Raw genomic sequence first — 14,945 nt, 5'->3', positions numbered from 1 at the left:
ATCAAAGGAACTCAGAACAGGGACAAATTCCTTCAAGTGTGAAATCTCTAAATTAATTAGATAATTTTCATTTTTCAAACTCTCATAACATTCTTTGATTTTTAAGTTTTTATCAAACAAATCAAAAAATCTAGTTTCGACATCAGTTCTCATTTTCTTAAGCCATTCTATGTGTTCCTTGCAAACCTTTAAGGCTTGTTCCGTTTGTTCACGTTTTTCACGTTCATCTCTACATTCAAGAATTGCATCATAAAGAAGATCATATATTTCAGTCCTAGTTTTACCATCTAGTTTTGACTCAAGTCCATGTTGACTTACCTCAATTTTTTTATCTTCTTTTTCGTCGATGTTTGCCATGAGGCAAAGGTTTGCTGTTTCTTCAGTTGGTTGTTCCTCTTCTTCTTCCGTCTCTGAATCTCCCCAAGCAGCTATCATAGCTTTGCGCACATTTGCCTTAGAGAAAGGTGCTTTTGATTCTTTGTTCCTTTCAGCAAAGCGTTCCTTGTTCCTTTCTTTGGTTTTGTCGTTTTCCCAAAGAGGACATTCTTTGATGAAGTGATCTGTACTTCCACATTTATGACAAGCAGCTTTGTTAGAAAATTTCTTAGTTTTACCTTTGAAGTTTCCATTCTTCATGTTCCTGTACATCTTTCGAAATTTTCGAACCATGAGGGCTGCTTCTTCTTCTTCAGAGTCCGAATCATCTTCATCATCTGCTTTGAGAGCAATTGATTTTGATTTGGAGCTTTCACCATATTCAGTATCAAGGTGAAGCTCATGAGTCATAAGTGACCCTGCCAGCTGTTCTAAGTTGAACTTAGTGAAGTCTTTTGTTTCTTGAAGAGCGTGACTTTAGCCATCCATCTATCCTTAGGAAGACTCCTAAGAACTTTCGAACCTGTTCCTCAGATGAAATAAACTTTCCAAGAGAAGCCAACTCATTTATAATGTTAGTAAAACGAGTAAACATGTCTCGGATGCTTTCTTTGGATTTCATGCAGAACAGTTCATATTGATTCATAAGTAAATCAATTTTCGATCTTTTAACTTCATTAGTTCCTTCGTGGGTTACTTCTAGTAAATCCCATATTTGCTTTGCGGATTTGCATCCCATGATCCTATTATGTTCATGGGGTCCAAGTCCACAATGCAATAGTTTAATAGCCATGGCATTTACTTCCATTTTTTCAAAATCAGATTTATCATAATCAGAGAGGGGTTTAAGAGTTACCTCATTTTTGTCATTTGTAGTTGTGACTTCGAAATCACCAACTTCAATGACTCTCCATACCTGATAGTTTTCAGCCTTGATGAATATCTCCATGCGGTTCTTCCAATAGTTGTAGTACTTCCCATTGAACATAGGAGGCCTTTGAGTGGAATAACCTTCTCTCAAGTTTCTCGGTGGTATTCATTGTTCCTTGGATCTTTTCCTCAATAGGGTTTCCTATCTTACGTGAGTTCTAGCTCTGATACCAATTGTTATTTCCCTAGGAACACTACAAGAGGGGGGGTGAATTGTAGGTGTAGAAATAAACGTAACTTTTTGCGGAAATTAAAACTTAAACGAATAAACAAGCTAAAGGAACACAAGGGATTTTTACGAGGAAAAACTTCTTGGGCCCAACAAGAAGAAACAACCTCGACCACTAGGGATTTTAAACTCAACACTTTCACTAATTAGGCCAAACAACTCTGTTACAACCTAATTCTAACTCGAGCCCTACCTTGAGTTCCTAAACTCAAGTTCCTGAACCACTGTTCCCTTAACAGCAGTTCCTCTCAACTTCACTCGAAGTTTTCTCACACATACAAGCTTCACTCAAAGCCTTTCTCTTACAGAACTTCACTCAAAGTTCCCTTACCCCAAAAACCAAAATACAATTGATCGAAATAAGCTTTGGAAGTGATTAGAGTAAGAAGGCAAAGAACAAATGGCTATTATGAGAGAATGAAGGCACTGACACTTAATAAGTTAAACTCACTTAATTACTTAGTCAGACACACTTTGGAACTTATCTAGACTTCTATATTTATAGTGGTAATCATGAAGACGTGGGATAATTTAACGTTTTAATCCATTTACCCATGATGTTCCTTCCCCTAAGGAACACGTTTTACATCATGTCCCATGATCCCATGAACTATAAATGAACGTGGATAAAATGCAGCCATTACTCCTAAATAATAGGAGTTCCTTCAACATTATCCGAAAAATTTTTATAAATCTTTTTATCTTTAAATCTGAATTTCTAATCTTTAAGAAAATAATATCTTTGAAATAAAATCTTTCTAACAACCGGATATTTATTTTCTTATTTTCCGAAAAATAATATCTTTCCAAAACAGATTTTCTTTTTAAAAACTGAATTTATCATTTGAAATTAGAAATAACTAATTTCCTATAATCTAGGCATGACTTACTCCATTATCTTTTAACCGTTACACTAAGTACACGCCTAAGTCTAGTTCCTATATTAGTTCAGTTCCTTTAACATATTTACTAAGTGCCACTGAGTTTGTTCCTTACAGAGGAACAAACGCTTCATTCTCAAATATTCTGCCACAGTTCCTTACCATTCTTTCTTTGTTCCTTTACATTGGAACTAGAAAATAAAACGCCTAGCTTCTATTATTCTTGATCCAATGCTTGCTCCAGTATCAACATAGAAACTTCTTTACTTAGCCTTTGAAATCCTCTCTTGACTTCTTCATTGACTTTGTATTCTCTCAGTTCCTTGCATTGATACCTTAGACACCATACACTTAAATAATTCATTAGTTCACTACTTAGTTTGTTCCTTTGTTTCTTTGTCATTATCAAAACTAGGGTTCAACAACTAGGCTGCTCCCACTAAATTTCTTGTAAACACAAGATTCTTCTTCGCTTTTGAGAAAATTAAATTGTTTAATTGCCTCATCACAGCGAAGATTCCAGCTCCGAGATGCCTGCTTCAATCCATAAACGGATCTTTGAAGCTTGCAAACCCTGTTAGGATTTTCTAGATCCTCAAAACCCTCAGGTTGTGTCATATACACATCCTCATTCAAGAACCCATTCAAGAATGCGGTTTAATCGTAAAATGCAGCAATCGCTAAAAGTATCCGAATTGACTTGAGCATTGCCACTAGAGAAAAGGTCTTATCATAGTCTATACCATGAATTTGCCTGAATCCTTTTGCAACCAGTCTTGCTTTGTAGACATAGACATTTCCATCTTTAAACACCCACTTGCATACAATAGGGTCAACCCCATCAGGCAAGTCGACCAGGGTCCAAACTTTATTCTCAGACATGGAGTGTAACTCAGACTTCATGGCGTTAAGCTATTTCTTAGAGTTTAGGCTCGTCAAAGCTTGTTTGTAGGTAGTAGGTTCTAAATTCTCCAACATCATAATCACCCACTAAGGAAAAATGCCTAGGAGTCTGTTCCAACCAAATTGTTGCATTTAAATGAAATGGAGGAAGTATATGAATTGTTTAATTGTGTATTTTTATATTAAATTATATGATTATCATGAATATATTTTAAGGAAGTGTGCCATACCGTCAAGTTAATATGAAGATCTTCTTATTTTTCATAAGCAAGAAAAAAAGAGTTTATTATTTATCTGAATAATTGAGTTATTATTCTATCTTTTATGATGTATTATTGTGAAGTTACTTGCAAGTTGTTGTATTATTATCTTGTATGGCATAGATATTTATTATTAGTGGATTATATGATATGGACTTGGTTATTTAGCGTCTTATATTACATGTATGCATGTGATCTAATTCATGCAAAGTGATTCCTATGAAATGTATAAAGTATGCATTATGTTTATTTTATTGATTTATAAGTGCTAGGAGAACCTATTACTTCAAAATAAGTCGAGTTGACTAGTTTTAGATACATTAAAGGTGAAGATTATTCTAGTTTATTCCTTTGAAGGAAAGAAGTTCAATATTTATGTTTTTTAGTAGGAATGAAGAAGACAATACCCTATGTTATGTGCTATAATTGTTAAATTAGTCCATTGAAGTTTTATGTAGCTCGATGACCTTTAATGTTTAGTGACATGGATAAGGAAAGTAAATTTTATGATTGTGGAAAGAAGAAATAGGAGATCAATGATTTATACTAGTTTGAACGAATTACTATGATTAATATAATTTATATATTATGTTTAGGGATATAGCGAACACCATTTTAGAAAAGATGACAAATAAGAGATATTATGAGGACCTTATAGGTATAGGAGATACCATATTTGAATTTTAGAAGGTTCCTGTAGATCCTTTTTGTTTTAAAAGGTGGAATTCGTCTATCCTTAGGAAGACTCCTAAGAACTTTTCGAACCTATACCTCTTATGAAATAAACTTTCCAAAAGAAGCTAACTCATTAATAATGTTAGTAAAACGAGTAAACATCTCTTGTATGCTTTCCTAGATTTCACGGAGAACAGTTCATATTGATTCATTAGTAGATCAATTGACCTCTTGACTTCATTTGTTTCTTCACGGGTTACCTCAAGTAAATCCCATACACTAGTAGAATAATTGCTTATTGCTGCAGTGATATTGCTGAGGTTTTACCCATACGCAGCAATATATCACGTAAAAAAATATAAATTAAAATAAAGATATTATTGTGGTTTCGGCCTAAAACCGCAGCAATATGGTGTCAACAGGAAAATTTTTGAAAAAAGTTGACTATTTGACCAGAAATATTGTTGCGGTTCTTGACAAAAATCGCAGAAATATCATTAAAAAAATAATAAGGCGCCTCTTTCCCTTTAGTATATAAGGCGTGTCACTTAGGGGTTTTTTTCCTCCTTAATTTCATCTCTCCTCTCAGTTAGGCAGTTAGGCGCTTCTTTCCTCCTTCAGATCTCACGCCTCTCACTCCTTCTCTTTCCTCTCACTCTCTCAGCCGTTCTCTCATCCTCTCTCACCTCTCACCTCTCACCTCGTCGACATCATCACCGAACAACAAAGCAACGCAAACATATTTTCTCGTCTCGGTGGCTCATCTCGAGATTTTATCATCACCGAACAACAACGCAACACAGATTTTCTCGTCTTGGTGGCTCATCTTGAGATTTTCTCGTCGTCATTTCAAGATGGCGAAGCAACGAAGCTTGTCCCTCTCTTTTATCCTCACCATGGCGAAGCAACACAACTTTTCGGCCTCCGACGAAGCGAAATTCGTCTCTAGATTTCTGTTTCTTTTTTCGTTTTTTTTTTTTTGTTTTTTTTTTTAGATCTGTTTGTTGCTTTTTTTTCCTTGTATATCGTTTTTTTTGTTGCTTTTTCATTTATCATTGTACATGGTTTTTTTTTTCCGTTTTTTTAGATATGTTTGTTGCTTATTTTTTCGTTTTAGATCGGTTTTTTTTTTTCTTTTTTTAGATCTGTTTATTTTTTTTAGATCGTTTTTTCAGTTGCTTTTTCATTTTTTATTCTTTTGTAATATTGATGTAATTAGATTTTTCATCTTTATATATTAATGAGATTCATGTCATTTTATCTTTAGTTTGTCTGCGAATTTAATGGATAGTGAATGAATTAGTTGTTTGGTTTATATTTCAAATTTAATTGGAAAATGCAAAAAAAAAAAATTTGTTACGTGTACCAGGACATATTGCTGCGGTTTTGGATAGAAACCGCAACAATATACTGGATTTTTCTGATATAAAATAATATATTGCTGCGGTTTACGCTAGAAACCACAGCAATATGTTGAAATATTGCTATGGTTAAAAACCGCAGCAATATATTATTTACCTATTGCTGCCCCCTTAATTGCCGCGCTGTGAAAACTGCCGCAATAGGCCACTTAATGACCGCAGCAATAAGCATTTATTCTACTAGTGATATTTGCTTTGCAGATTTGCATCCCATGATTCTATTGTGTTCATGGGATCTAAGTCCACAATGCAAAAGTTTGACAGCCATTGCATTTACTTCCAACTTTTCAAAGTCATCTTTCTCATATTCAGAGAAGAGTTTAGGAATTACCTCATTTTTGTCAGTATTAGTTGTGACCGCAAAATCACCAACTTCAATAACTCTCCATATTTGGTAGTTTTCGGCCTTGATAAAAATCTCCATTCTATTCTTCCAATACAAATAGAACTTTCCATCGAACATAGGAGACATTAGCGTAGAGTAACCTTACTCAAGTTTCTCGGTGGTGTTCATTGTTCCTTGGATCTTTTTCTCAATAGGGTAACCTATTTATCGTGAGTTCTAGTTTTGATACCAATTGTTGTTTCATTATGAACAATACAAGAGGGGAGTGAGTTGTATTTGTAGAAATCGACGTAACTTTTTGCAGATTATAAAACTTAAACAAAGAAACAAGCTAAAGGAACACAAGGGATATTTACGAGGAAAAGCTTTTTGGGCCCAACAAGAAGAAATAACCTCGACCACTAGGGATTTTCAACACAACACTTTCAATAATTAGGCCAAATAACTTTGTTACAACCTAATTCTACTCACGGGCCACACCTTGAGTTACTAAACTTAAGTTCATGAACAATTGTTCCCTTAATAGTTGTTCATCTCAAATTCTCTTGAAATTTTCTTACTTTAACTGGCTTCATTCAAAGCTTTCTCTTTTACAGAATTTCACTCAAAATCCCCTTACCCCAAAATCAAAATACAATGATCAGTAAACTTAGTGGAATTAGAGTAAGCATGCAAAGAACAAATGTTTTTTATGATAGAATGAAGGCACTGGCACTTTATAGTTAAACTCACTAAATCACTTGGTCAGACGCAATTGGAACTTAATTAGACATTCGTATTTATAGGAGTGATTACTTAGAACATGGTATTAAAACATGAGTTGGTGGTTTTGTATATATAGTATGTTCTTATCTACACACTTTTTTTTTGGTCGATTTATTGTTACGTGTGGTAAAAACTTATCCCATCATCTACACACTTTTATTTTTAATCTACGCATTTTTCTTTTTGGTTTGTTTCTTTTTAATCTACACACTATTGCTTTTTTTTTTTTACTCTAGTAAGACATCTACTTTCTCTTTTTTTCCAGCCATGTCACCATTTTTTTCCCACTTTTTTAGTTTCTCTATCCACCTTTTCAGGTTTTTCCCCCAAAGTGAAGTGAACAAATTAAAATAAAAACGGAGGTAGTAATAGATAAGCGATTCCATTAGCTAGTTGAACCAAACACTTCATAAAAGGTAACCATTACTATTGCCATTCATCTCTCAATTAATTCCATTCCCTTTCTATTCCGATAAGTTGAAACCCCCCCCCCCCCCCCCCCGAGTCATGTTGTTACCAAGTTTTTCAATTTATTGGTAGCAAACTGACTTGATAGTTGATACTATTAGGCCTTGTTCTTTTGAAGTTATTTTCAGTTCAGTTAATTTCAATTTAATTTAATTTATTATTATTATTATCAATATTATTATTACTATTATTATTAATACTATTACTATTATTATTATTATTATTAATACTAATATTATTAATATTAATATTTTTATTTCAATTTAGTTTAGTCGAGTTATGTTCAACTCAGTTCAATTATTTCAAATTCAGTTTTCCTCGGTCCAAAGACGAGTCCTAACTTAAAACTTAACAGTGTGTTTGGTATAGAGGAATTGGATGGAAAAGAAAGGAACTGGAAAGAAAAAAAAGACTTACCTATGTTTGGTAAAAAAAATAGCAAGGGATTTAATAGGAAAGGAAAGGAAGTGAGGGGAAAGAAAATCTTATAAATCTCCCCTTATTTTTCCTTCCAAAATTGGAGGAATTTGAGAGGAAAGAGATAATTAATTAAAAATTAATTTATCTTTGCCCAAATTTTACTTCCCTCAATTACGTTATTTTTTCCCCCTCACATATAATTCTCCCTCCAAAAAATTACACCGTATATAATACCCATTTTCTCTTCTCTCACCTCAGTTGATCCATAACCCTTATAATAATATACAAAGTCCAAAATGAAACTCAGAATGGGGCCTCAAGTTTAAAAAAAAAATAAAGAAGTAGCCCAAGCAAGCCCAGTAATAATACAAGCAAACCAATCCATTTTCTGCAAAAGTAGCACGCTGACACTACCAATCCAGCAGGCAGCAAGATAACTTCTCTCTCCTCACCCTCTCTTCGAAGTTCGATCTACGCCATTTAACCACTGGGTATTTTTTTTTGTTCCTCACATCTTCTTTACCATAAATTAGCGAAATTCAACCCTAAAAAATTAGTAATTAGTTCTTCCTCTCTATGTTGTCTATTCTTACTTCTTACACACCGCCGCCTATTAAGTATGAAACTACTGCGAGTGAAAATCAAAAATAGCATCACCGAGATATTGTTCTTCAACGGGAAAAATCGATTCCTATAATGGCTATAAATTTAAACTTTCATGTCCTCTCAATTCAAATATGAAATTCGAAATTCAGTTAATTACACTTTGCTTAGTTTAATTTACTGATTTTTATTGTTTAGTTTAATTTACCGATTTTTATTGCGTTTATGCAGATTTTGGACCTTTTGGTGTTGGAGACTGACGTTGAAGATTGTAAACAATTACACAGAATAATTGAGGTGGTTTCTTTTTTTACAATTAATATTTTTTGTGTTGTTCAGTGATTGTGTTAAATTTTATTCAATTATGCCTCCTCGATTTAGAAAATTTGATTTGGGTCATGAAAAACGAATGAAAAAATCCCAAGTCTCTAATCCGAATGAAAATTATGCTACTAGTAACGGTGATCACAATTTGAATGAAAATAATGATCCTAGTGTTGGTTGAATTTTCGACCCCAAAAGTGTTTCAGGGATAGCACTTTTTAGATAGAAGATTGTATTACTACTTATTTGGTAGGAAACAATCATAATCTAAGTATATTATAGATATTTTTGAGATCGTTGTACGTAACTTTGAATTTTTTTAATATAAGGGCTTCATTTTTAACTTTGAGCATAGGGTCTCCATTTTGTTCGGGTCGGGGTTAGGTATGTCTTCTATTATCAGTTTTTTTTAGAGAATTATATTATCTCAGTTTTTTGCAATGAATTGGTGTATATAATTCGTTGTTCTTGCCTGCAATTTCTTGATTTACTACTTTCACGATTTCATTTATACCCAGAAACCCCTATCAAAATATTACTCCTATTTTTCTCCTTGTTTTGAACATGACCCAGAAAAAGATCTCAAACATTAAGTTAATCGATTTACGATTTAGGGTAAAATATGAATAATAGAGGAGAGAGAAAGAGAAGAAGCCATTGATGTTACCATGGTTATCTGAGAAACTCGAATTAACAAACAAAGGGTGAGGAATCAGAGGAGAGAGAAAAAAGTTTGGAATTTTTATAATTAATGCCATGTCACCTTTTTATTTTTAATTAATGCCAAGTCACATTTTTCTTTTATATTTGGGGCTGATGACGGTACAAACCAAAGTTCAGTATCTTAAGTTAACAGACATCCATTTTGAATACTCTAACTGTAACTTTTGAAAGTTCAGTACCTTAACTGAAACTTTTTTGAAAGTTCAGTACCCTCAAGTACCCTCAACTCTTTCTTTTTCCTTCCTTTATTAAAAAAATACCAAACAAAGTGCAATAGTGTGTTTACTACTTTTCTTTATAATAGATTTGCAAGATGAAAAACAAAAGTTTAGGATCTTCTAAATTTGGAAGATGAAAAACAAAAGTTTAGAATCTTTTTGGGAGAGAGGCATTGCAAAATCATGCAAGTTTAACGCTTCCAATCCAAAGGTCGTCGAATGCCCTTATCATTTTCATTTATTTGAAACTTATGTATTTTCGTCGCTTTGTATTAGTTGTAATTTGAACCATTAATTGATATTGCCATTGTATTTTGAGTTGAATTTTTAGTCGTAAATTAAATCTAGCATTGTACTTTGTTTTATTTGATTTTATCTTATCCGTACCCTTATCCCGTAGTTCCTGTGATACGCCACTTTACAGCCTCGCCAGAGCTGACAGCTGGAGCACAGTGAGCTCTCTCTACCGCCAATTCTTTTTCTCACCTCTTCTCCCTTCTGCTCGTCTTTTTCTTTTTTGAGATATATGCATCATCTTCCACTTCTATTCCTTCATTATTTGTCTAATCCTTTCACTTTTTTTTGTTGAAAATTTGGTCTGTTACTGTTGGTGCCTTGTTCGCATTTTATCGTATTCTCGCGTTTTAACTTTTTAATCCCATCTTCTATCTTAGGGTTCATCATGGGAGTTCACACTCATTTGGCAATTGCAAATATTCCAAACTGTTTTTTTTCAGGTAATGACTCATATTTTCCATTTCGGTTTCATGGTCTTTCACGTCTTATAGCAAAAGAACAATTTTACCTAAGGTGTGTTCTATTCACCTGAAATTTGCCGAACTTATCTGAACTTATGTGGACTTACACGAACTTAAAGGAACTTATTGGAATTTATCAAAGTTTATACAATAACTAATTAGAACTTATGTATTTAACTTATTGAAACTTAGCTGAACTTATTTACCAAGGCACCTGGACTTGTCATGCATGGAACTATCTTTCTAATATTAACTTGGTAATCGTACATGAATTTACTCTGGTCATTTTGAACTATAAAGAGTTTGAAACGACATTAGAGTTTGTCTTACCTGACGACAAGATTGTAGTTGATAAATCATCTGAAAGTCGCTTGATTAATTCATGTCATTGCAAATTCATTACTCAGTAGATATGTATAAGAGAAAGCATTGTTTATCAAGACTTCAGTTTAAGTCAAGAAATGCAAGAGTAGTGGCGTCATCTGAGACATTGAATGCATCTTCTGCTTCTAAGAACTATGGAAAAGATAGACCTCTAGTCAAAATGTGCGGAATCACATCTGCTAGAGATGCTGCGATTGCAGCTGAAGCTGGTGCTGATTTTATTGGGATGATTATATGGCCAAAATCAAAACGTTCTGTTTCTCTTTCAACTGCTAAGGAGATTTCTGAGGTTGCTAGAAACTATGGTGCTGAGCCGGTGGGGGTATTTGTAGATGATGATGCTGACACTATTCTAAAAGCTGCTGCTGCATCAAACATAGAATATGTCCAGGTATGTGCAAGTTAAAAATGGATTATTTGCCCATAGGTTTCTGAAACATTCTAACTTTGTGCAAATTTAAAGTTATGCAGCTTCATGGAAATGGTTCACGGAGTGCTTTCCCGTTGTTGGTGAAGGACAATCGAGTTATTTATGTTCTTCACTCTGATAAAGATGGGGTGCTCCTGAATAATATTTCTCAACAAGAATGTTCTTTAGCAGATTGGATTTTAGTCGACAGTGCAACGGGAGGAAGGTATGTCTATTTTTACCCTTATGCATTCTTGAGCTTATAGAATGATCAGTGGAATTTAAAACAAGCACTATACAAGCACCAAGATGTAATCTAATACCACATTTATGATTGGATGTAAATGAATGTTGCTCCGTTGGTTTACAATTCCTGTAGATCAAAGAGAGTGAAATTTAAGTTGCTCTCCGGTTCACCTTACTTGGTCTATTATGTTAGGTTAAGGAAGGATACTTTTACTGCTACCTTTGTTAATTTAGCATCAAAGGAGATAGAGTTTTTACCTCGGTCAGTTAAGGCTCCGTTTGTTTTGGAGGAAACAGGAAAACTATTTTCCCCATTTTCCGTTGTTTGGTTTGACAAGGGATTTGAAGAGGAAAATTAAAGAGGAATAGAGTTTTTAATCCCTTATTAAATATTTTCCTCCAAAATATGAAGGAAAAGTGGAAAACCATTTTTCTCTGCTCTCTCTTCCTAACATCTCCATTTTCCCTCTTAGCTTAATAGTTTTCCATCAAACCAAACAAAGGAAAATCAATATTCATGTGTTTTCCAACTGAAAATATTTTTCATGGAAAACCATTTTCTATTCTGCTACATATTTTTCCGTCAAACCACAAGGATCCTAAGTCACTAATAGTGCAATCTGATTGTAGTCTTCCTCTTAGATTCCCCTTTTAACTTATGCTTGTGTGTGCGTAGACATGTGTGCATAGTTACCTGGACTCGGCTAGGAGTGTCGGATATGGGTACGGATCCGAGTGTCGGGTACGACAATTCCAAAAAATCAGGACACGGGGACTCTGTCCGAAATTTGGACACGGGTACCGGTACGCGAAAATAATATTTTATAATATAAAATTTAATAATTAATTAGCTAATTTATATTTTATAATTGTCTATTTATAATATATTAATAAAATTAAGGTATTGTTAAGAAGAAAAAAAATATTTTAATAAAAGAAAGTAGAACGAAGAAGGAAAGGAGAGAAAGAAAATAAAAAAGAAAAAAGAAAAAAAGAAAAGAGAAAAGAAAAGGACAAGTCACGTGCACTTTGTAACAAAAAGAAAAAGAAAAAGAAAAGATGAAGAGACAGAACAACTGAACAAGATCGAAGAGAGAGAAGAAGAGAAGAGAGAAGAAAGAGAAGTGAAGATTGAAGAGACAAAACACTTACCGGCGAGTTTGAAGTTTCGCCGGCGAGTTTGAAGCTCCGGTCGGCGAGTCAAGGTGAGTTATCGCCTTTTCCTCTTCTCCTCTTCTTCTTTTCTTCTCTTCTCCTCTTCGAACTCTAGGGTTTGAGAATCTAGGTTTTAGAGCCGCCGTGTCCGAGTGAACTTTGCCGGATCCGACACGTATTTCGTACCGGTGTCGGTGTCGTGTCGTACTGACACCGGTATATGGCAAAATTTGCCGAGTCCGGGTAACAGAGCATGTGTGTACTTATGTATCAAGTGCGATTTAATGTTTTATTGTTTGACAAACAATATAGGTAACCAATATATCTGTAAAAGTAACTAAGTTCTCCATTCCTTTTTCCTCGAAGGAAAACCATTTTCCTTCACCCTCTCATTCACCACATCTCCATTTTTCCCTTAGAGTAGTAGTTTTCCATCTAACCAAACAAAGAAAAACTAATATTCATATGCGTTTTCCACCTGAAAATACTTTTCATCGAAAACCATTTCCTGTGGAAAATGTTTTCCGTCAAACACGGACCCTAAATGTCACATCCACAAACTTTTATCTGAGAAACTTGTGAGATACAATTAGGTACTGTAAGTAATGTCATAGAGCTATAGAAGTTCCAGCAAGTTTCTCCTGCTTGCGACTTCTGTGAATTTGGTGATTGATATTTGTGTATAGTGTACTGATTTTACTTTGCAATGATTATTTGCAGTGGGGAAGGATTCAATTGGGCGCAGTTTAGCTTACCGTCAATGAAAAGCAAACATGGTTGGCTTTTGGCGGGAGGAATTAAACCCGAGAATGTTGGGGAAGCCCTTCTCACTCTCCACCCAAATGGAGTCGATGTGAGTAGCGGCATTTGTGGTTCGGATGGCATTCGTAAGGATGAGTCACGTATATCTGCTTTCATGAGTGCAGTAAATTCTTTGCGGTACTGAATTGCTCTACTAAACAGTTCTGGGTGTTAGAACAGGTTTATTGTTATCCAAATAGTTATGGTAATAAAATCTCCCATACAGCTTTCAGCCTTTCAGGGTAAATATCCGACCTTTATAAACCTTGTCATTTGGAGGCACGTATAGTAAAATGGGAATATGCAGTGGGATGTGTTCCTGTAACAGCTGTAAGATGGGTTGTTTGAGCAGCAGAATTGCTTCTATCGTCCATCATATTAGTGAAAGTTGTACAAGTTTTATGTTAGATGATGCATTTCTTTTGATAGACATGAATACATGAGCATTGGGTGAGTGTGGCATTGTAGAGTACTCACCTAAATGACAGGAAATCCTAGGTTTGGAACTCATAAAGCTGGAAGTGGGTTAGGTAGGTTGTGTACTTGTACTTGGGTGCTTTGGGAGTTAAGCCTATAGAAACTAGAACAAATTAGTGTATCACATTATTGAATTTTTGCACTACCAAATAATCCGATTTCACCATGTTTTCTTTTATTATATATTTGATTTTATCTTATATTTAGAACAAATATTATCATGTATAATATTACTGAATCTTTTCAATGTATAATTTTTACATATGATTTTTTCCATAAATTTGCTAATAGATTGTTTAAGATGCTAATGGTATGAGTGGTGAGTTGATAAACGTGTAAAGATAAATGACAACTAGAAAAAAGAGGATGTAATGAGCTTTATAATTTAGAGCCCTTTAAAATAAAAGACTATGTTGTAAGTCGTTGTGGTAGTGGCTCTTAACTTTATACTTCCTACGTTTCATTTTACTCGCTACACTTCTCAAACACGGACTTCTAGGCAGTTTTTGGAGAAGAGAGAGGTAGAGAGTAAAAAGAAAAGGGACCTATGTGGGAGGAGAGAGATAGAGAGAGTTTATTGTCCAAAAAAGAAGTGTATCAAGTAATGTGAAACTTCCCATAATGGAAAGTGTAGCGAGTATTTGAAACGGAGGAAGTAGAAATAGATACTAAAATAAATAGAAAAATGTTTGTATGGATTTAAATTTGATAGCTTTTGCCAAATACTATCCCCAATTATAGTTTTGCTAGTTTAGTTAAACACAACTTTAAAAGTAAAATGTTATTGATAAAACTAAAAAACCAATAGGAGCACGGGTTCTTTTGCTAGAGTTTCAACAAGTATAACTATATATGGCTGGATCAATCTTTTTGATCTTGTCCTTATGAAAATGTGATTATAGGCTATGATTGTGAAGATATTTGTTACCCAGATAGTTTTATCAACGTTTAGAGAAAACAAGAATAGAACAATGGCAATGAGAATTTTATTATGCTTACCCTCATGAGATGAGGTAGCAACCTCCTTACATATATATAGAATCAATCACATGACTCATTCTAGTACATATTCCCACTACCAAGGTGGATTTTGATATAACAGAATAGTACCACCTCACTACAGACAACAGACACCAGTAATAATTAACTAAGTGACAAAAAACATAAATGAGAG

General features: G+C 34.1%; 1 protein-coding gene across 5 annotated transcripts; it reads left to right on the top strand.

Annotated features, from left to right (window-relative positions):
• The first annotated feature begins 8,014 nt into the window (after window positions 1-8,014).
• Window positions 8,015-14,035, top strand: LOC104884028 (N-(5'-phosphoribosyl)anthranilate isomerase 1, chloroplastic). 5 transcript variants are annotated; one of them, XM_010668619.3, is made up of 6 exons: window positions 8,015-8,164; window positions 8,508-8,573; window positions 10,216-10,278; window positions 10,710-11,074; window positions 11,155-11,318; window positions 13,214-14,035. In XM_010668619.3, exons 3-6 carry the CDS (start codon window positions 10,224-10,226, stop codon window positions 13,437-13,439), a joined length of 810 nt encoding a protein of 269 aa, XP_010666921.1. In that variant the 5' UTR covers window positions 8,015-8,164; window positions 8,508-8,573; window positions 10,216-10,223; the 3' UTR covers window positions 13,440-14,035. The 5 variants fall into 5 exon arrangements, with proteins under 5 accessions (XP_010666921.1, XP_010666918.1, XP_010666920.1 ...); XM_010668616.3 differs by having other exon boundaries at window positions 10,707-11,074; XM_010668618.4 differs by lacking the exon at window positions 8,015-8,164 and adding an exon at window positions 8,167-8,229 and having other exon boundaries at window positions 10,707-11,074.
• The last annotated feature ends 910 nt before the right edge of the window (window positions 14,036-14,945 follow it).

The sequence above is a fragment of the Beta vulgaris genome, chromosome 1 (genome assembly GCF_026745355.1).
Source record: "Beta vulgaris subsp. vulgaris cultivar EL10 chromosome 1, EL10.2, whole genome shotgun sequence".
Lineage (NCBI taxonomy): Eukaryota > Viridiplantae > Streptophyta > Magnoliopsida > Caryophyllales > Amaranthaceae > Beta > Beta vulgaris.
The sequence above is the reverse complement of the archived record's forward strand: the minus strand, read 5'-3'. Positions and strand labels throughout refer to the sequence as shown.

Bases quoted from the DNA above. Each gene is read 5' to 3' on its own strand.
- LOC104884028 (XM_010668616.3), top strand. From the start codon at position 10,224: ATGGGAGTTCACACTCATTTGGCAATTGCAAATATTCCAAACTGTTTT. The intron at 10,279-10,706 runs GTAATGACTCAT...TTCATTACTCAG, and splicing joins TCCAAACTGTTTTTTTTCAG to TAGATATGTATAAGAGAAAG. The intron at 11,319-13,213 runs GTATGTCTATTT...GATTATTTGCAG, and splicing joins GACAGTGCAACGGGAGGAAG to TGGGGAAGGATTCAATTGGG.